This window comes from Rhamphochromis sp. 'chilingali' (assembly GCF_963969265.1).
Source record: "Rhamphochromis sp. 'chilingali' genome assembly, chromosome: 19".
NCBI lineage: Eukaryota > Metazoa > Chordata > Actinopteri > Cichliformes > Cichlidae > Rhamphochromis > Rhamphochromis sp. 'chilingali'.
Window position 1 is genome coordinate 14,486,514 of NC_137946.1, and position 21,910 is coordinate 14,508,423.

At 42.2% G+C, this 21,910-nt stretch overlaps 2 protein-coding genes across 3 annotated transcripts; both read left to right on the forward strand.

Moving 5' to 3' along the window:
* Positions 1-313: 313 nt before the first annotated feature.
* map7d2a (MAP7 domain containing 2a) lies at positions 314-12,230 on the forward strand. Its single transcript, XM_080866707.1, has 17 exons — positions 314-712; positions 2,941-3,033; positions 3,468-3,563; positions 3,650-3,727; positions 4,151-4,314; positions 4,406-4,502; positions 5,476-5,565; positions 7,014-7,120; positions 7,203-7,318; positions 7,435-7,796; positions 7,887-8,031; positions 8,120-8,291; positions 8,441-8,545; positions 8,664-8,714; positions 8,926-8,965; positions 10,044-10,698; positions 10,812-12,230. The coding sequence occupies exons 1-17, from the start codon at positions 676-678 to the stop codon at positions 11,068-11,070; spliced, it is 2,667 nt and encodes an 888-aa protein (XP_080722833.1). The 5' UTR covers positions 314-675; the 3' UTR covers positions 11,071-12,230.
* An 817-nt stretch (positions 12,231-13,047) lies between these two features.
* LOC308387062 (uncharacterized protein) lies at positions 13,048-21,654 on the forward strand. 2 transcript variants are annotated; one of them, XM_080866940.1, is made up of 10 exons: positions 13,048-13,149; positions 14,373-14,434; positions 14,599-15,315; positions 15,606-16,244; positions 19,279-19,391; positions 19,514-19,625; positions 19,812-19,887; positions 20,770-20,841; positions 20,933-21,082; positions 21,183-21,654. In XM_080866940.1, the coding sequence occupies exons 2-9, from the start codon at positions 14,394-14,396 to the stop codon at positions 21,071-21,073; spliced, it is 1,911 nt and encodes a 636-aa protein (XP_080723066.1). In that variant the 5' UTR covers positions 13,048-13,149; positions 14,373-14,393; the 3' UTR covers positions 21,074-21,082; positions 21,183-21,654. The 2 variants fall into 2 exon arrangements, with proteins under 2 accessions (XP_080723066.1, XP_080723067.1); XM_080866941.1 differs by having other exon boundaries at positions 14,599-15,285.
* Positions 21,655-21,910: the final 256 nt, after the last annotated feature.

Consider the following 21,910-nt stretch of genomic DNA (forward strand, 5'->3'; position numbering starts at 1 on the left):
AGTGACGTATTGTGTGTCTGGTCATTCCCACCTCTACTGCATACCCACCTGTTTTCGGCCACTGTATTTATCAGATTGATGATATTGTGTCCTGCATGTCTTTCGTACAAAACAAACTTCTGTATAAACATCACTGTCACAATAACGAGCCTTTTCTTGAGTTGTGTGACACGCAGTTTTAGCTTAATATAAATGATCTTTGCTGAAACGAGGCTATTACAATTAACAACAACAACAACAACAACAACAACAACAACACATTGCTTACACATAGTCTCCCCGCAATCTGTCGCTGCGTCAAAGTGTGCTCACTCTGGGCCCGCCTGCTGTTTGCACTGAGTGGAAATCTCCATCTGCCGGTAATGTGTGACGGCCCGTGTCTGAGTGCGCGCTCACGCCGTGCAGACGCACTCTGTGGTTTGGCGAGCACACGGGGTTGTATACGCTTTATCATTGCCGCTTCATGCCCAGCAGCATTTCTCTCTCCTCCATCCACGTTTCACCACAGCCGCATAGCGACCTTCAGGGCACCTCGCTGAATGCTGTGTGTTCGTGTTGGTCCGCCGTGGCTGCGATTATCACTGCTGCTGGAGGGAAACGGATCGCCGTGCTGCATCACTGTAGCCCGCTTTGGATGACATTTGGGTGTAGGCTGTTCTGACTGTAATAGCTACCATGGCGAAAACAGTCGCCTTATCCGGCGCAGTCACAGGTAAGCCTGGTGTATGTGGGGTTTGTTTACACTCCTCGTCGTGGATTTAAAGCAGACTCATCCATGACGCAACTCATATTAGCGCTGCTGCTTTATCTGCCTGACGCTGTGCGGTGATGATCCAGCTCCAGCGTCTTTTTTCTCTCTCTCACTTAATAGCCACTGTGGGGATGGCGGTAATGTCTGTAAAGTGCATGCCCGACCTCACTTTCATTGAAAAAAAAAAGCTAAATCACTAATCCAGAGTAAACGCGAGCAAGAGAAATGCGTTGTTTCTTTGTGTGTTTCTGTCGTTGTGTGAGCTGTGTGGGGGTAGATATCAATGCTAGGGCTTTGATAGGGGCTCCCATGCTGAGCCCATGTTGCTCTTTATTATTATTACCATTATTTTTGTTTTGTTTGCTGTGACGACGCTCAAAAAAGGTCCAAATGGGTGGAGGTACAAGAGAGGCCCGTGGGTGATTTTACAAGAAGTCATTTCTGTTCAGACTTTGTGCAATAAAAATAGCAATAAGCTGAATAATAAGCTTTCACTTTGTTTAGCTTCCACCCTGTACACCGTGAAAGAGGAGAAATATCCCTGATGCACAATAATCAAATTAACTATCATGACGAAAGATTTGCCCGTGTCACTGCTTCATACAGGAGAAAGAGAAAAGGACTGAATATTTACACCTCTAAATGCTTTTAAAGCAACTTCATCTCCATGAGCTCTTCAGCTTCCACCCACACACACACACATATAGATAGATAGATACACACAAATTTATTTTTAATGTTTAAGAGTAATCTGACAGGCTCCTCTATAAAACAGAGACAACCTGGTCTTTATTACCCTCAAAGCCATAAAAGCTACAGTCAATAATTGCAACCACCTTACTCAGAGGTAGACTTACCTGTGACCTATAAAAGAGCTCATGTCATCATGGAAATGTTACAAATCGATGAGTGAGCACAGGAATATGTTTAATGAAGTCAGCTGAGCATTAACGTTTAGCTCTCGTGTCTGATGTCAGTCAGATCATGCAGAAAAAGGAGTCTGTGTTGTCTGCCAGATTTCAGCAGGCAATAAAAGCCCTGACTGGAAAGGAAGTAATTCACTTGATGAAGTGAAGCGACTGGCTGTGTGAGGACAGTTCAGCCAGCGACGCACAGATCGATTGAGTGAATCTGTGGAATTAAAAATTTTCATGGCTGGGCTTTACACTGATGATGTGCTACTGACTTATTTCAGGATTCATTTCAGGACAATAGTCATCTCACAGTATAATATTTGATCATTAATCAAGGGGCAGGGATAGCTAGGTAGAGTGGTGGCCCCATGATCGGAAGGTCGGGGGTTCGATTCCCCTGAACAGCTACCCTGAGGTACCCCTGAGCAAGGTACCATCCCCACACACTGCTCCCCGGGCGCCCAATGGCTGCCCACTGCTTCACTGAGTGAATGGTTTAAATGCAGAGAGGAATTTCCCCACGGGGCTCAATAAAGTACTCTTTCTTAATGTGTTTGTTTTGACTCTTGAGCATTTAGAAAATGTGTTTGTTCTAAATCTTAAAATCCAAAAGGGTTTATATTCTGACTTATTACTGTAATTTATGGGTGTCAATCTATTTATTAAGGGAAAAGACTTAAAATGAGAACACATCATGTGACTGTGGTTTATTTTGCTGTGCACAAGTGTTGTGCAAAAATAGAATGTGGGAATTTAAAGTGTTATAAATGAGTTTTTGGCCTATAATGTGTGAAAAATATCCCAAACATATGTCTCATGAAGTTACTTTGAACGAAAAAGGAATATCACTGTCACATGTTAGAAGCTCCAATCAGTTTTTGGTAAAGTGACTGTTACATTTCCTTTGTTTATTTGGGTGGAAAGTGTTAGTGAGAATAAAAAAATATGTTTTTCAAGATAAATCTGGCCAAGAGAGCAGCAGAAATATGTCACAAATATGACATCACAGTTCCATAAACATACTTTCATGGACCAAATGGATCTATCTATCATCTATCTATCGATCGATCGATCGATCGATATAGATAGATAGATAGATAGATAGATAGATAGATAGAAAACCTCTTCATAAATCCTGTTCACTCCAGTGTATTTACCAATATAAGTACACAGGCAAGCTTTTCCGTTCACACAGTGATTTTGTGACATTGATGTAGTAAAATGACCGTATCGTTTAGATGAACACACCAAGTGTTGCTTTGTTTTGTGCTTTAGGTGAAAAGATGGCACCGCCATCCATCACTCTACTTCCTGACAAGAAATCTCCAACAAACAGTCACAGCTCTCCAGCCCGGACTGGAAAAAACAGTGAGTAATCCTTTCTGGCTTCTGTCACATAAATCACACTTTTCCTTCCATTAATCTGTTTAATCTGGATTAAATTCACTTACTCTCCAATCATTTGGACTTTTGCACAATTGCTTATAGACTGCAAGCCTGCGAATATTAGGGCAGCGTGCTTGAGGGCCTTGCTGTTATCGGTGAATGGAGGAGCGGCTTGTGAACGCTCAACAACAATAACAAAAAGCGACAGTCAGCATATGTGGACTGACTCCCACATGGAGGATAGTTTCCTCCCGTCTTGCTTGTATTGGCACTTCTTGACTGAGCATTTTGCCACACAGAAGCCCCTAATCAAGCTGAATGAATGTTTCCCTCTGCTGATGAGAAAGTAGCAGTGCACTGATGTCACCCCACTTTATGCAAAGCTGAGTGTCCTTTCCCTCCATCCCTCCAACCAGCCCCATCTAACACAGAGAAGAAGCTACACATGAATGGGCACGCTTCCCCTTCCCACCTACCTGCTAATGTCAGCAGCAACCATGGAGGTAAACCAAGTAAGTTTCAACTTTTGTTTTTGTTTTATTTTTCTCTTTTATTGCCACTGCCCTGTTTTTGCTCTCTAATATCTTTCCTCTTTCAGTTCTGGAGGGTTACTTGAGGACAGACGACAGGATGCGTTTAGCCAAGGAGCGGCGAGAGGAGAGGGAGAGAAGCCTGGGTAGGTGATGTCCTGGTTTTTGTTTTGTTTTCTATTGGCCTCTGGCTTTTTGTTCCTTTCCAGTTTCAGTCACTCGTTTTTTCCCCCCTTCTTCTGCAGTCTAATTGGTTATAGAAGGGCTAGAGGATGCACTTTGAGTTCACTGGGTTTTTGATACGATGTGCTGTGTCACTTTAGAGAGTTTAAGGTAGAAAAGTCCGCAAAAGTAGGTCTCCTACTCGCAGATAATCCCGCAGCGCCAGCGGTGACCTCATGATGACCGGGTTTTCTCACTTCATGATTTCATCTTAGGCGTGGATAGAGACACAAACTCAACTTAACCAAATTAAATTGAACCAAACCAATTTACTAAAGAGAAGAAAAGTCATGGTATGTGTGATGCATGAACAAGCAAAGAGCAAAAAGACACTCTGTCTCTCTCAGCGGCCCGGGAACAGCTAATCAGGGAGAAGGAGCGCAGAGCTCGGCTGCAGTATGAACGCACAGTGGAGGAACGCTGGAGGCGGCTGGAGGAGCAGAGGCAGAAAGAGGATCTCCGCAGAGCTGCAGTGGAGGAAAAGAGGAGGCAGCAGCTCGAGGAGGAGCGGGTCAGCATTTTGTTGTTGTGTGTTTGTGATCGGTGAGTATGGTGAAGTTGTAATGTTTGTGTAAAAGTCACCTCTGCTGTGCTGCATTCAGGAGCGTCTCGAGGCCCTGATGAAACGCTCTCTGGAGCGCAGCCTCCAGCTGGAGCAGAGGACAAAACGCTGCAGCAGAGGCTACCATCAAGGAGCAGGTAAGAATAGTCTGGGTTTTTTTTTCCTGAGAACAAAGAAGCATGGAAGCATATTGTGGGATGGTCTGAAATAGCAGAATACTGAAAAGACACTGCAGCTACATTTTGCTGTATTTCTGTTAGATAACATAACACAGACAAACACTATGTGTGTGTTAAAGAGGGTTGATCATGGCTGACAGCCTTGCTTCTGAAATGCGCGTGAACAGAGATGTTTTCCTGTTTTTCTGCAAAGACATGGTGGAATTACACAGCACGGGTGTATCGCTAATCAGCATCTTTTTGAAGGACAGTTCCTCCGCTCGGTAGTGACAAATGTCCCCCCATCCTCATTCGTATGCAACTTTGTCTCTTTCCAGGAAAAAATCCAAACCTTGTTTCATGTAGGAACTATTTTCTTTCTACTAAACTACACCTGCCAACCAAAAGAAGCATGCATACAGTATAGCTGATATTAGAGCTCAGCTGAGGGGGCTAATGTTTGCATCCTGTCACACTGACGCAAGTCTGTCGTCATAGGTAGATACACACACCCTTCTATACAGTAGGCAGGTGTGGGTTGATAGACAGAAAATAAATTGCATGCAACAAAGTTTGTGGATTTCTACTGAGTATCAGGAACATGATTTCTGGAAAGACACACCTCACTTTTATGTGTGTGTCTTTTGGCACTACACAAGGGAAGACAATGGATAATATGGGCCAGAATAAAAACATGTCAGTTTGATTTTGGAGAGAACTGTCTGTTCAAACGTCTGCAAATGAATGAAGCAAAGTAGTTGATACACTAACTCCATGTTTATACACTCAAAAATATGCAAAAACTACAAATTGAAGCTTTAAATTAAAGAAAAAAATGTTTCTGTTACATGGCTTCACAGCATCCCTGCTGGTCTCTACAACTGGATGAGGAATTGCTCAGATAAACTGTTCACAAATGCTCTGTTTGCTCTGCTCCGCCCGCTGCCTATAGGTGACTGTGAGAATGCCCCACTCCCTCTCTCTGCTGCCTCCGCCTTTTCCCATGGCATTGCCTCCCCCATTCCTGCTGTCAGCGAATCTGGTAAAGTTTAGCCCCCCTTGCCTCCCAAATCCATTACCCCACCTATTCATCCAAGAGTTACCGTGTGCTTTGTGTCCGGCAACTTTTTCTTTCTGTAACGCACGCCTGTTAAGTTACTCTTTTGCTCAGTTTTATAGCTTCTTTGCTTTTGTATGTTTTGCAGGCCTCGTTGTGTATGTTTTTGCAGTGGCTTTTACATTTGAGTTATTTGCAAAGACAGCATAGAGGCACAGCACTGTGAACACAGTACTATGCCTTCAGGGATTGAAATCAAGACAAAGATGTTATCAGAAAAAGAGGTTTTGCTGTCATGTTTCTAAACTTTTATCCTAAAATACTTGTCTTAATCTGATGTAACGTAATTTTCACATAAAAGCACGCAGAAGTATTTCAGTTTGCTTTTCTTTGCCAACTCTGCAGCACATCTGCGAGTAGACCACCATGCAGGAGAAAGAGGAAAATAAAAGTGCACAGTGTCAGCTTTTTCACAGACTGAATCTTGTTAGTTTAAACTTGTTTCCTCCATAAATTCATCATCATCAAGCCTTTGTATTTTTTTTTGCTGTGTTTCACTGTGGCAGGGACATTCCTGTAATCCAGAAAACAACTTCTGGATTAGTATTTAAATTCTGTAGTTAAACTCTGGATTCTGGGTCTGAAATGCTGGAGGGTGTTTCAGAGTTTGTAGATGGGTCGGGGTGTTTTATTGTGATAACCTGAAATTAGGTTTTCAGAGTAAGAGCAGCTAAGTGGTGCTGCCTTTGGGTCCCTGGAGCAGGCGGTTTCAGAGATTAATCGTAAGTGACCTAGAATAAAAATATGTGCACAAAAATAGACACAGATACAGCCACACTGAGATGACTGCACTCCTTAGAGACTGTTCAGCTTGATGACAAGGTGCAAAGATGGCAAAAAAAAATATGACGTGGGTGTTGCAAGGTGGTCAGTGTTTAGGGCCTTTGCTTTTGTAATTTGAGTTTGCACAAAATCTGTCTGTTTTCATTTGCAGTCACAAACCAAATGTTGGGAGTGGGTTTCTGCACTGTTTTTCACAGCCACTGTATTGCCACATGTGTGGTTGCATCATGCTGCACTGTAGTGCACTGTAGTGCATGGGTTAATTGCTAAAATGAAAGTGTTAATACCTTATTATGTCTGACTGATGGCTGAATCACAAAAATGCAGATGCAGTGAAATGTTTTCTACATTAGACTTTGCTTATCCTAAGCTGAAAGCTCGATGCCTTCCTTTTAATCAGAGAGAGGAAATGCAGTGTTTTAAAAAAAAAAATGAAGGCCTCCTGTAGCTTATTTTCTGCTGTAAAAATAAGGGTGTAAGCTTTAGTTGTATGCAGCACGTGCTGTCCAGTACTTTTACTGCTACTGCTGTGTCTTTATCTCTCTATCAGTGAGTATCATTCACCAAGATTTATTTCTGTCATCATGCAGCACCCTGCAGCCCTCACAGATCACCTTTCCACACCTCGGTGAACCGTGTAGATCACAACAGAGCTGGACTTCAGGGAGGCTCTCAGTCCACTCCCAACACCCCAAAGGTTAGACCTTGGACAACATCTTTAAGAACGAGACATTAGTGGATACAGGCTATGATTTAAATGAAGCTAACACTTCTTACAGAAAGAGCGGCTGCGCAGAGAGAGAACTGCATCCCCAGGTTGTGGGTCCCCTGTGAGAAGATCTGAATCTCCTGCCAGTTTCACCAAACATTTGGCTTCCCCTCCCACCCCTTCCAAGTAAGCTAAACTGTTGGTAAAAGGTGGGCAAATGTATCTCTGAGCATGAGCAGTACTTTGTTCAGTTTGTTATAAAACTATATTCTTAAGCTGGACATCTCCTTCTGTGTGCCTAGGATTCGCGCCCAGTCTCCTAGCAATGCACATCAGTACCATTACTCACCGACAAGACAGCGCCCCAACCCGAGTAATAATAGAAAAGCAGAAAATGACAAGGTGGGAAAAAAGGGCGAGCGCACCAAAGCTGACACTGCAGTGAAAAAGAGCGCTGACATCAACAGCTTAATTTCATCTCCACCAGCTCAGAAGAATATGGCCAGTAGTGAAATCGCTAAAACCAAATCCTCCGATAAGTACCTCAAAGGAGACACTATTGAAAAATGTCAGTCGCCTGAAAGAGGAAACCAGCTGACTTCCAAAGGAGATCCCTTAGAGATGATGACACAGAGCAATTTTCTCGATGGAGACAAGAAAAAAGGTGGATTCTATAAGTTCCTTTTTTTCCCCCCTTTACATTCAGTTTTACTACATATGGAAGAGTCTTACTCCATGTTTGTTTGTGTGATAGAAGCAGCACCATGCACAGGCAAGGTGGCTGCTGGCACATCAAATGCAGAGGAGGCTAGCAGGTTGCTGGCTGAGCGTAGGCGCCAGGCTCGGGCTCAGAAAGAACTGGAGGAGAAAAAACGGGAGCAGCAAGAAGAAGAAGGAAGGTGAGTTGATTGATCTGGAATGACCTTAAATAAGGTCTGGAATACACGTAAAACATGTTGATGACAAATTCATATGCATGTGGATCAGGTTACCAGAGGAACGGAAGCAACTTGCACAGGAGCAGCAACGGCAGGAGCCAGTGAATCAGCAAGTGAAAGAGAGAGGAAGGCGTGAGGCAGACGCTCATTTGAAACAAGAAGAAGAAAAACGGAAGAAGGAACAGCAGGAGAAGGAGCTACAGGCCCAGATGGACAGAGAGGTCAGTGGTCTTTATAAAGTGCTGGTCTGTTATTATTGCTAATTATTCTGCATTTAGATTTTTGTAGCTTTCTTGTCTTTAAAAATTTTGGATTACTGTATAAATCATTGCAGTCTTTGGCTATGTATGGATCTTCTTGCTCTCAACAGAGAGAAAAAGCCAAAGTCCTGGCTCAAGAGGATGTGGAGCGTCAACGGCAAGACAGAGAACTGCAGACACAGCAAGAGGAAGAGGAGCGGCAACAAAGAAAAAAGGTTACTGTAGACACAGACAAGTCAACTGCTGTATTCAGATTGCATTTCTTCTCTTGAAATATCTGTTTGAATATCTGGAAAGTTCCCAGAGTGATTGAATATTGATATTCTTTTCCAGAGAATTGAGGAGATTATGAAGAGAACTAGGAAGGGTGAAGCTGAGTCGAAGGTACTGTAAGAGACAGCTTCTGTCCTCATACAGTAGACCTGCTGCCTTTAAGCACCCGCTGACTGTTTGATATTTTTTTCTTTTGACTTTAATTTATTACAACTTTCTCATGTTGTTATCTTTATTAAATTCTATCATTGGTGATACTTTGGTTGAGTGTCCTGATTGCCTTAAATGTTTACTTGATCGTCTCTGTTCTGCGCTGAATCAGATGGAGGAACAGGTGGAGACAAAGCGCGTCTCGCCACCAGGTTAGTGTGTTATTCAGTCCCCCCCTGCTGATCTGCTAAGTTTTGCTTGCTGGTCCTGCTTACTGTGCTCTGCTGTAAAGAAGCAATCAGGGCATGCAAGGTTTATGATTTAATTCAAGGGTTCTCAAACTTTTGGGTGCCAGGGCAGCTGCTCCTTACAAGGGAGCACATTTTCTAAGGGTCCCCTCGTAGTCCCAGCACCAATAAGCCACAAGCTTCTAACAGTCCCATTCAGAGTGTCATTGCAACTGTGTGTTTCCACGCCTGTGTCCTGGTATTAAACACCAACGCATTTCAGTTGGTTTAGGTGCAAAACAGTTGTATATTTTCAGCATACCCTTAATGTGACTAGGATCCAAATACAAAATTGTCTTCCTGTCTGACTTCATTTACATCTGACGAGACGTAGTGCATACTGGCCATCCCGTTTCAGCTCTCAAGAAAACCAAACTCAGCATGTCAGCCAACTCAACCAAGCTATGCAGCAGTGAGAAGGGTTTGTTGCACCCTGAATGTCACCCCGATGGCTATGGATATTCCCCCGGACCCCACTTTGAGAACCACTGATTTAGCTTGAATGAATTTGCAGTAGCTAATTTTGAGCATGTGCCACAGCATCTACATTTTTATGATTTGGCTTGTTCTGGTGCTTTGGCTTTGATTATTCAGAAGAATGAGTGTGACCCTCAGCTGATGAAGCCACATTTCTAAGCATTTAAAATCTTTCATGGTGTTTCTGCAACGTTTGGTGGCGTATGAGGAGACACGGACTTCCTTCCTGGTGCTGAAAGGGCACCTTTCAGTGAAGTGCCAAGGGAGCTGACTGTAAAATTAGCCGCTCTTGAAAATGCCCTTGGAAGATTTATTCAGCTCTGTCTCTAGCGGGCTGCTCTGCACAATCTGAGCTTATGCTTTATTTGAGCTGTCCTTTTGTTTTTTTTACCTGCTAAGCCGATGCTGTGGGTAATGACATCTGTGATATCTTCTGTTAAAACTTAAATTAAATGTTAATGTTGAACTGGACAGTCGACACAAAGGAAAGCCCACTGTAAAAGATAAATCTTTTAATTCTTCACAGGTAATATAAAGACTATTCAAAGCAATGCTCACGTTAAAGAGCCAGCAACCAAAAAGGTTGACTTTCAGGTTAAAGAGCAGGTCATAGTTCAGGTCAAAATAAAGGACACTGCTCTCAGTAAGACAGACACAGTCACAGCAGCAGCACAGATGGACAATCATAAGCAAGTAAAAAACAACACTCATCTCGTGACGCACAGTGTTCCTGACAAGAAATCTGAGACAAGACAAACCAGGGAAGAGATTAGCAGCCACCTTAAAGTAGCCAAAGCCTGTGTACTCCAGCAAGAGAGGGGAGAGATGGAAATGAATGTAAACCAGCAGCACAGAGCAAGTGTTAATGTCACAGACCAAATCATGAAAGACCCCACAAAGCTGAGGGGAGAGGGTGTTATGATGAATAGTGGAGGAAAGGTTGGAGGAAGTGCCTTGAAGAGGAGTGCTCCAACAGCTGAAGCAAGCAAAGAGCAGAGCGTGGATGTGCCATCAGCTGACAAAGCTGGGGGAAAGGATAAAGGAGGGTCCCAGCTTGGGGTTGGTAGACCTCCCGTAAAACCCCTTCCAATGGGAAACCTATCACCACCAGTCATCAAGCTGGAGCCACTCGATGTGAAGCACACAGGGTCTTGCAATGAGGTGCAGTCAATGGAGGTCAGGTGAGTCATTAGGTAACACTTTATTACTAAAATGTGAGCGTGGGGGGGGGGGGGGGGGGGGGGGGCTGTGTAAATATGTAATATATATGATTTCTCACATTGTCATATTTCAGCCCGGCCTCAAAGGAAGAACTCATTTCGATCCCAGAGTTCTCACCTGTCAATGAAATCCAGAGCAGCGGCATGAGTAACACCCGGGCCCTCGAAGAGCTGATGGACCTGACAGGGAGCATCACCTATGCTAAACTGTCCTCTGAAAGCAGCATCGGTGACTGCAACAAGAACCTCATTGAGGGTGTCGTCAGTCCCGTCTCAGACTCAAAGCTCATTGGGATGGCACCTCCGTCCTCGAATAAACTAAGCATCAAGTAGCTGATTAATTCCTTTCTCTTCCTCTCTTGCTTGCCTTGTCTCTGTCCTCTCCATCTCTGTCTCTCACACACAAGCACACATACGCTCACAAGGATGTCACATTTTGGATATGTGCTCTTGTGTCATTAAAATAATGGGAATAGAGCCATAGAGATTGACCTAAAAATGTACAATATGACCTTCAATATAAACAAAACATCTCCTATTTAGTAATAACATAGCAAATGACTGTATTACAGCTGTTGTGAATCTGCAGTACTTGTTCTGAGGACAAGTATCCACATATGACAGACAGTCAGTAGATGTGTGACCCGATGGAGGAAAAAAATATCAGGGATTTGAATACTAGAAAAATTTCAAAAACATACTATTACTTAAATACATTAGCTAGAGAAGAGCTTGCCCTGCACAGATTCCTTACTGGCTCCCAGTTCATTTTCATGTTGTATTAAAGCCTGCTCAGAGCACTGATGACTGTAGCCTTTCCAAACACCCTCCTAAGCCTTTAAACGATATTCAAAGTGTTGCTGGGAAGGCAAGACTATTTAATGTTCATGACAGGTTTATTTTTAATGCTAGCAATGTTACTGGTGTGTGTATTGATATTGGATTTATGTAACAAACTAAAATCCAGGCAGACTACTCCAACTATGTATTATTTACTTTCTGTCCCAGCAAACTATAATCTTGATATTTTCCCTTTATTCCCTTTTCAAATCTTTCTAACTGCATGCAAATGAGGAGGGAAATGACCTTAAAAAATTCCAAGTAAACTTGAATGTTGCAGCAAACTAAAAACAAGTCATGTCACCAATGCAAAGAAAGTACCAGTATGTTGCAGAGCAGAACCAGTCTTCTACAAATATACAGAAATCAAGAAAGCAAGGCAGCCTTAAACTTCTTGTTATTTAAAAAGATATCGGTAGGAGTGCCTTGCTGTGTTGGACCCAGTGCTAACTTATCTGTGAAACAGAAATTTCCCTCTATGTCTGGATACTGAACTGGACTGAAGGACTGAAGGGCGCAGGGACAGGAATCTTTGCTGAGCGACTTGCAAATGATCTGGCCTGTAGCTTCAAAGATACTGTTTACTGCTGACCCCCCCCCCTTACATCTGAGATCATGAACACTTCTTCAACAATTCAGTGACATTCACTTTCTGTATTTTCAGTAGAGATGCCTTATCTGGGACTGAGCAGCTGTTTTACTTCAGTGCTTATTTTGTGTTTATCTTAACTTGATCACTGGGATAGTTGTGTGTCTGTGACCTGTAATACTTGAAACTTGGTTTGAAATGCATCATGTCTGCCATGGTGTAGACAGTAATGTCGACATTCAGTGCAGTTAAGAAGTGACATTTAGTTTTTGTTGTCAAACAACCCAAATCAATGGCCATATAACAGTCTTATGCAAAGTAGCCACATTGAAATATAAATCATATATCTGAGTTATGGTTTGATATACACATCTATATATATTTTGCATATTCAAACAGCTGGAGGACTGGAAATGGTTATGAATTAATAATACACAATGCCACATCAAAGAAGTATTCACGCTTGCTCATTGCCATACATGAAACCAGTGTCAGTCACCTAGCGTATGTAATTACTGTAGACATTGTGCATGATTAGCATGGATATCTGAAACAATAAAGCGCAAAACTGAGAATTTCGACTTTTTTGGCTCTGTGGTCATGTGTGCCTATTATATGAAGCACGGGTGCTGAGGATCATAAGCACTCAGCAGTCTGCAAAACCCTGAAATGAACAATGACTGTGATTATTTACTTGCACCATGTTGATAACAGTTTTTTTTTTTTTGCCTGTTTCGCGTTATTTATTTACTGACTTCTTGCGGTGGGTAGGATATCCTTCAGTTTATGCTATATTATTTAAACTAAAATGATTGCTACGATAGAGTCATGACACAGAAGGTGGCGCTAATGCGCCTTTACGCTTTTCGCTAACTGCCGAGTAAAATACAAGGAGAAGCAGTAGAAGAAGAAGAAGAAGGCCGTGAGACGACGAGTGCTGTGTCGTGCTCAACGTTCGTCTTTCACTCTTCCGTTGCGTTTAGGTAAGTACCTCTCGAAATGGCCGAATTGCACGCATTGGTGAACCTTTTGTTTTATTTTGTGTAACGTGTTGTTACTCCTATGAAAGGATTCGGGTGAATGTCATTTTGGAAGGTTAGCGTAGGGACGTTACCAACTAACGAAATATCCCAAGTAGCTAGCTATGCTCAGCTAACTTTGCAATTAGATGCGCTTTTAGTTTATTCTTTTTTTCAAAAAACAAACAAAAAAACCAAATGTTGACCTAGTCAAAACATTGAGGCGATGTACTCGGGCCTGGCGTGGGGTGGTTTTCACTCGTGCTTGTCTGGTGTTATTTTCACCAACAGCTGAAGCGAGCTGATGCCAAAAATGGAAGCACGGTCAGCTTTAGACGAAACTAAAACGGCGCCCACCATGGTAAACCCACCCACCCAGCCTATCTACGCGTACTGTTTTTAAGTTAGAATTTACGGTGATACAATCAAGCCTGTATCAATGGAGGTCACCTGGTTTTTGTCTTTTCGTAGCAAACTGTTTAGCCGTCGAGTTTAATTAGGGTCGCCACAATGAGCCAAGAGGCTCTGGTAAAAGGAGGTGTGGGAAATGTGGTCCTTTCATAGCGGTGTTATCGCAATTTCTTGCTCATTCTCACGACTGGGATGCTCTAAACATGAGGAATTGAGGCGAATATAAACATGTTCGTTAGAAACGACAAGCAGTCGGCGCTAAAAGAAAACCCTCTCCGTTTCCTGTCTCGCTCTTTTTTATTTTGCAGGGTTTTTATTTTATTTTATATATCTTCGTAACATCCTATTTAGTGTTTATTCCTTTAGAAAGTGTGATTCTAAGTTTTTGTGAAAACCTCTTTAGAAGCAAGTATGGACACTGCGCAGCCATCTTGGGTAGTTGTTTTGAAGGAATATGTAAATTGCAATTGATTTCAATGAAAACCGGACTTCAAGCCTAAAAAGGCAACTTGTCCCATTATAATTAAACTACATTTTTAACTGGAAGTAAATGGAACTATATATCTGTCAATCTTAGATGTTGCACATGTCTGCTTGTCTTTGTATTGGGGGGGGGGGGGGGGGGGGGGTAGTAGTAGTAGTAGTAAAGTTACCTATTAAATCCCATCAAGTGCATAACCAAGATGTGGATGGCCGAGAAGTCAGGATAGGCCTCTTTGAGAGTCTAGCATTACATCTCATTAGGATCAATGATTTCAATTTCTTTTTGTCCATAGATTATTCACTGTCTACCAAAGATGGTCCGAACGCATTTTGGACCACCACGCTTAAAGCCCAGGTAATGTCTTTCAGTTGTATCTAGTTGCATTAGCATCACCTGGTGTTATGTTCATCATAAAGTTTATAAGTTAATGACTTAACGTGAACTCTGGACTTCATTTTTAAAAATGATTTAAAGTGTTTGGTGGAACTTACCAGTTTTTGCTTCTTGTGTCCTGTTAGACCTTATGGAGATAGTCATGCTACTGGACACAATGAAGGCAATTACAACCCCAGTTCTAGAAGTCGAAGAGATGCCCAGGCCTACCCAGCAAAGCCTCCACTTAACTGGAGGGAATCCAGAGGTAGAGGACGACCCCCACCTGTCAGAAGAGTTCCTCTGATGGGAGAGCAAAGGGAGCCACGTTTTAATAATTGGAGGTCCCAAAATCAGGATTCCTTTCAACCGTACCATCCTAAAATGGAACCACACCATAGCCAGAGACGGCTGCCTCCATCTAGGCCAACCCGCTCCCCTCAAGTCCAGCATCAGTCATCATCTCATGGTCCTGCGCAAGGACATCATAGTCAGAGAGGTCCATCTTTTCATGGTCACCCCTCTGGTCACAGATCATCTTCCCCAAGGCATTTTCGTGGCCACCCAGCTGATAGGAGGCCAGGCTCTGCACCAGGCTACCAGGGATCTTTCAAAGGCCCCAAAAGGCAGTCAGGCTTTCCTCATCAGGAGCAGCGGAGTCGAGACCCTCGAGGGAATTACAGTCCAAGAGAAAGGCCCACTCAGGAACACTCGGGTCACAACGTGAAGCGCTGGCACGAGGCTGGATCATTCTCACATAATGGGCAACATGGGCCCTCGGGGTCACAGAGGAACCCCAGAGAGATGCATGCGAGAGGCTCGTGTACAGAGAGGTACAGCCGTGAAGCAGCAAGCCCAGCTGGGTAAAATTATTAAAGCAGAGGCCTGAAGGTGGCCAGTCCTCCCAGTCAAAGGGGCTGTAATGATTACTTCTACTATGTCCCAGCTCATAGTTATTAGAGGGGGTTAATGGGGGGACCTGTGTAAATGTGGTTATACCTGCCATTGAGGAGTATCACACCTGTAAATACTCTTTGAAAACGTACTCCTACCTGTTTACTTCTGTCATTTAAGAGTTAAGTTCCGTCTCCAACTTAAAATGGCAATGGATCTGTCATTATAATGATTTCTCTATTGTTTGATGGATATGCAGGTGGTCATCTGAGCAAGACTCCAGGCGCCAGCGTGGTCCCATGGAGAGGCAGGGTAGCCGATCCCACAGTAGAGAGAGGGCACAAGATGTGCCTCACCCACCTCCTTACAGATCCCCTTCATGGAAAGGAGGCCCATCACCTTCATCCTCCTACCACAGGGGCCCTCAGGAGAGGCAAATGGCAGGACCCCGCAAGAGGAGGATATCAGACATCAGCATGTCCTCCTCGGACGCAGCACTGGAGCATGGCAATGCAAAACAGATCCGGAGAGTGAGACCCCAACTGCTCAGCATTCCCAGGCCATTTGGTGGAAAACCCTTGTCTCTTAGGGATAGAAGTTTCCTGGTTAAGAGCCGACAAGTCAAAGCAGAGTCACTCATGAGGCTCAGAATACCCCCATATGTGCGACCGAGGTTTCGCCTGGGTGATTCTGCTTTACAAGGAAATGCCAGCTCTGTTCTTGCTCTCAGGAAGAAACGTTTCCAATTAAATGCAGTACCCCTGAGAAAAGTGGAGACAAGAAGGGGAAAACCCCCACAGTCACTCCCCAGAGAAGAAAGCAGTGCCAACAAGTCTTCCAGAGACTCTGATACAGGAAAAGAGCAGGTGGAGTCTCGTCGGTCCATGAACGCGCACAGGTACGGTATTTTCCTTGTTGCACTGTTCGCAGGGGCTTGATGATGATTAGGAGGTCAAGAATGTCTCTATGTGAAAGGGGGTCCCAACTGTGGAAAAAGGAGATGTCATGATGAGCTAAATGTGCAGCAGTGGTTCGGTTGATGAAAATCCACAAATGTTTTCACATACCACCACATATGTATCAGAGTATCTACCTGTCAAGTGGGATGGAGAGAAGTTTTATGCGTCTGTTACACAGGATCTAATTTAAATCTTCGCCAAAAGATTTAATAACCCCCTTGATGAAGAGTTTGAGCTTTGCTGTCAAAGGATTCTTCTGTCAGCACTTGCTGACTTGATCTCAAAAGAAGTGCTCGTCAGCATATTCTGAAGCCCTTTTCATCCGCAAATTGATGTTAACAGCTCTCATGTAAAACAATATGTCGCTGTATGCAAAACAAGATAAATGATGGGCGTGAAGAGGACCGCATTTGGCATCGCCTAAACTGTAATTACATGCTTCACCTTAGTGGAAACATGGTGTTCAGAAGTGTGTTCACGAGAGATCCCGGTGAACAATATATAATACTAATATATATATGAAGGAGAACAGGCGAATATACATACCACAGCAGTCGTGGTCATCGCGTTGTCAAGTTCTGATCTTGCACAGAGCTTCCTATCCAACCTCCCTGCTCCTAACTCGGCTCTCCAGATAAGGAAACACATTATGTCTATGCTCTATCAAGAAGCAGTTAAGCAGCCCACCATAACCTCAAAACAAATGGCGCAAATCAGAAGACGAGGTCACTGTGCTGCTGAAGGCTCCATTGGGCTGAAATTTTATCACAGCCTCCTGAAAATGGTGCGATTGTCACTAAGTACGGCGATTGTTGCCTTAAAATGCGTATTTCCTTGCAGAAAAAGAAATCTGAAAGCTTTACATTGTTTTATGACTAATTGCTGTTCAGGGTGTTAGGATATGAGACAGAAAAATCGTAAGACGAGGCAAGAAGAAAGCTGCACATACAGTCATAATTTCAAGACGGAGGATGATTGCAGAGACCAAAAAGCCAGTAAATCTCAAATAAACTGGGACACTGGTTAACATGGCTGCTGTTCATAGTAGCATTTATTTGCAGTGATTAATTAGCTAAGCCATAACCCTTAATTTGTTCCCTTCAAATAATCCAGTAAACAAACTAATGCTTGAGTCTGGAAAACATAAAATATTTAAAACCAGAGACAAGGAATTGAGCAAAAATTTTAAAAACAACCAAAAAAGCCTCCGAAAATCTAGCACTTACCACAGTCGGGACTTTTTCTCCTTGAGCTTTCATCAGATGTGTGCGTCCAGTATGCAGACACTGTGGAACTTCCAGGCATTTTAGCCACTCTGTGTCAGACAGAAGTGAAGCAAATTCATTTTCAGCAGAAGGACTGGATCAGCTTATCAGAATCAAATGGTTTGGACAAACGTAACCATGAAGCTCAGTGGTGCTACATCATTGCCAATCAGCACAATGAAGAGGAGCCAAACTGCTACTTGCACTTCATGCAGTGGATCTAAGCGCTGGAACTGTTGCTCTGCAGTCACCACAACTTCATAAGAAACGGTCTCATAGCACCCCATCTTTTCTGACATACCCCACATAACTATCATGTCAGTTCTGGAGAATTATTTGAAAATTTTCTAATGAAATGCATGAGGGATAATCACATCAACAAGTTAAATCGGCAACTGTAGAGCTACGCCATGGACAAATCACATCAGATCACCCTTCCTTATATGAAATGTCTTGATATGACACCTTAAATTTTTTGGAAAAAGCACTGAGATCACAAAGGTACGCAATATCAGTGAGGCCCATAGATATGACACCAATGGATGCAAAAGAATGGAAAGATATTACAAGACTCCTCAATCCTAATGGGATACTAAAAGAGAACAGATACAAGATCAGCTTTCTCTTTGCATCTGCGTCACATCTTGTTATTTATTTTTATTTAAATCAGCGTGAACGTGAGCTGGACTATCAGGTTACCTGTCCCGTCTGATGTCTGACCCAAATCAAATAATAAATGTGTGGATCACAAGCCTCATGGACAGTAAAACATTTGAGCCATTTTACGAGGCAACTGCAACGAAAGTCTCTAACCCAAACTTGTGAATGCCAACCTGTAAAGACACTACCTTGTCAGTTTCAGGAACCAACCCCCCCCCCCCCCAAACCAACATTCTCCGTCGAATATCCCTGATCTACCCAAATGTAAGTTTAAACTACAATGGAAGAGGAAAACTGAGTGCCATTGTAGCCCATCGATGGCAGAACTGGCAAACTGATCCCAGCCTTTTCTTCCAATATACCTAACATCCCTACATTTAAGAAGAGTATGATTGGATGGAAGCCTCCTTTGTTGGCACTAAAAAGCCTCAAGTCCTCTCTAAACCTGGACTTGTTTGTGAACAGACAACCTTTAGATCATCTCTTGAAACTAAGAAAAAAACAAGCTGTGCCTCTACCTTCAGAACTATAGATCACTTGGTGACTCCAATCTCACCTTTAAAGCATGGGGAAGCCCTTTGGATGATGAAAACTGAAGATGACTAAAGGAACAACATGGTGTGGTCTGATTATAAAGCCTTCAGAAATTCATTCTGACATTGGGGGGGGGAAAAATGCATTGCCTTCCTGCACTTGTGAAAGAGGGATGATAGAAGACTTGATCTGATCTCTTAACGTCGTCCAACATTTGGCTCCTCTGTCAATCACTGAGTAAATGAAGAGAGCACTGATTGATTCAGGGTACAAAAATAGGAGTAAAGGAGCATGGACATTCCATGGGTTTTTTGTAAGTACCCAAGCGATGCGTGGCTTTTTGAATTGTCAGCATACAAAACAGTTTTGTTCATTACTGGTTTAAATTGCATTACTTAAGAGCCGCCAGGCTTTCTTTTAGTTTGTACTAGAGGTCTGTTTTTATTCAGAGATTTCAAGTTATTTATGTTCAGAACTGGTGTTCTCAACACCACCTCTGTGACTTTCTCCTCAGATCTTCTCCCATAGAGAAACGTGATCTTGTCGTTTTGTCGCACTGGCCACCAGGACCGAGCTCCTCCAAGGACTGCTCGCCTCCAAAGGGCCGTAGCCCAAAGTCAAAGAGTGGTAAGTCAGGTTTTTGTGTACTTGTCTTATTTCTAATTTTTTATTTTAATTTTCATCTGATAATCTGTTGAAGGTGTCAACTGTTTTAAGTAGTGTCTTCAAATGTTTTTTGTTTGTTTTAGATCACAGTTCAGATGCCGATACCACACCAAACAGACGCCTCTCTAAGTCAAGTGATACCAGATCTTCTCCTGAAGACAGAAAACAGGAATATTTGGACAAGAGGGTCTTTAGGTACATTGGAAAGAACTATGCCAGTGTTCGAGGCGGTGTTCTTGCTTTACTGGGAGGTTCAGTCTTTTTCAAAGACTGCTGTAACAGCCTCATGCTCTTTTAGTTGTATGGGAAAAATGTATGATTTCACAGAAGCATAAAAATAAGGTATTCTTCAGGTTTCTGATGGCTATTTGTTTTTTGTAGGCCTGTTAATATGATGCATGACAGCTACAGACCTGGGAGACCCTTAAGGAAAGGACCCGGACCCGGACCCATGCAAGTGAGTGAAAGAAACAGTGCTGAAGAAAAGATCATCCATAAAGACAGACTGCTCTAAATGTACAGTAATAATCAGAAACTTGTGTAAAACAATGTCAGTCTGCATTAATAACTTAAAGTAATTATAATTAAATATATTTGCAAGATCAAATATGAAAGAAACTATATAGTCTGCATGTTAATGTAGATGTTTTCAGTGAAATCATAAAATTTAATGCTGGGCTATAAAACAGAGTACTTTATTAAAGGGAAAGAATGTCAGTGTTGAAAATTGTAGGCTTTTAAATTCAGACATGTCAGACATTACTTAAGGGTGTCGTTACGCCACCACATCAGCCAATCATAATGGACATGTTTCTGTTATCTGCAAAAGGACATGTGCTAAACCTGAAGCTAAGTATTCTTATCCAAATACTTGTATTGTAGAAAAAGTAAATGTGTGCGGTGACTGATAGAAAGCCTAAATGATGTTAGCTGCTGTTCTCAGATTTTCAAGACATGATTAATAATGCTAGATATTTAATTTGTTCTCAAATTTAAAACAAAAATCATAAGTTTCCCAATTTTCAAGGACATTTTATTTTAACATTTATTTTTGATAAGTTTAAGAGTTGGTGAATAGACTGGTTATTGCAGCTAGTAATGCAGACCGATTTCTCTTTTGTGATAAAAGTTTTGTCCATATCAACCAACTCTGACTATATTGAGCTTGCAGAGGTATGAAGATAAACTATTATTAACACTTTATAGCATCCTGACATTGAAACTAGTTTAAAAAAACAGCAGTAATGTTTTGGAAAATGTAAAACTAATTTGTATTGTGATTACAGTACAATCACACAAATGTTGTATATACTCAGCTTTTACCATTGTGCTTTTACAGAGAACAAAGTTCACTGGTGGTCCACGGAGGATGGGCCCTGAACTGTCTGGGAATTTTAGAAGACCACTCATGGTAAGTAGAGAGATCATCTCTCTTGTTGGAAAAGAAGCATTCGTTCTTTAAAACGAATTCTTCATTACATGTTTGTTTGTTTTTGAAAAAGGAGAGCTTGGTGCCGCGTCCTTTCCCGAATCAGAGACCAGTGTTCAGAAAGAGTTACAGTATCGTGTCCAAATACCGTAACATGAGAGTGATGCGTCAGCGCGCACCGTACAACCGAGGACCCAACCAGCAACGGTGGTGATGACCACTAGTGAGTTGGGAAGCATCAGCGGCTTCAAGTTTGATACGTGCTTCAGATGCAACACGTAAGAAGATTCTAAAGATTTTTTTTTTTTCTTTTTCTTGTATAGGTCCTACGTTCAGCTAACATGGATGGAGAAAAATTCTCATCAAGCTCTTTGCTGTCAGGGGGACTGCAGAAAGCTTCACTACAATCCCATCCTGCATCGTGAAAGCTTTTTATTCAATTTATTTTGGTGTTTTACTTTATTCTTTGTAAAAGTACTGCAGTATTTTGGTTGACATTGTCTGTAACATAGGCCATTGTATTATACAGCCCTGCTTTTTCCTCTCTTCAGATGATTTGGTAATTGCTGCTTGTGATTATGGGAGTCCTTGTTTGGGGTTTTTTGTTTGTTTTTTAAATACCAACAGCGTCACATTTCAGATTTAAGTACAAAAAAAAAATCTCTTTAGTATCTGACTTTTACTGTCCATAAAGACCCACGATAAGATGTCTTTGATTAGAAAACAGTCTCAGTGGACACTTGGGTACTACTTGTAAAATGTGTTTAAACACTTTCAATAAAATGAGATTAAGCACTCAGTCTCAGCCTTTTTCCCAAACAACATTAACAGTGTACAACATTTAAAAATAATACAATGATTTTCATACTGTGTAACCCTTTAATGAGTGCAAAGACCTCGGTGGATACAGGTTTTGGGAATCGATGCCACAAATGTTTAAATCAGATGCTGTAGATTTCCTGTTTTTGTTTGTTTTGTTTTTTTTCCTCCAGTTTCCTACAAAAATACAGACTATCCTGTAATTATACATTTAGAAAATAAGTGGGGTTTT

What these genes read in the sequence shown, in the direction of transcription:
- map7d2a (XM_080866707.1), top strand. Translation starts at nt 676, where the DNA reads ATGGCGAAAACAGTCGCCTTATCCGGCGCAGTCACAG. An exon ending in TCCTGCTGTCAGCGAATCTG is followed by an intron (nt 5,566 to 7,013) that starts GTAAAGTTTAGC and finishes GTCATCATGCAG; the next exon opens with CACCCTGCAGCCCTCACAGA. An exon ending in GTGCAGTCAATGGAGGTCAG is followed by an intron (nt 10,699 to 10,811) that starts GTGAGTCATTAG and finishes GTCATATTTCAG; the next exon opens with CCCGGCCTCAAAGGAAGAAC.
- LOC308387062 (XM_080866940.1), top strand. Translation starts at nt 14,394, where the DNA reads ATGGTCCGAACGCATTTTGGACCACCACGCTTAAAGCCCAG. An exon ending in GAAGCAGCAAGCCCAGCTGG is followed by an intron (nt 15,316 to 15,605) that starts GTAAAATTATTA and finishes ATGGATATGCAG; the next exon opens with GTGGTCATCTGAGCAAGACT. An exon ending in CGGTCCATGAACGCGCACAG is followed by an intron (nt 16,245 to 19,278) that starts GTACGGTATTTT and finishes CTTTCTCCTCAG; the next exon opens with ATCTTCTCCCATAGAGAAAC.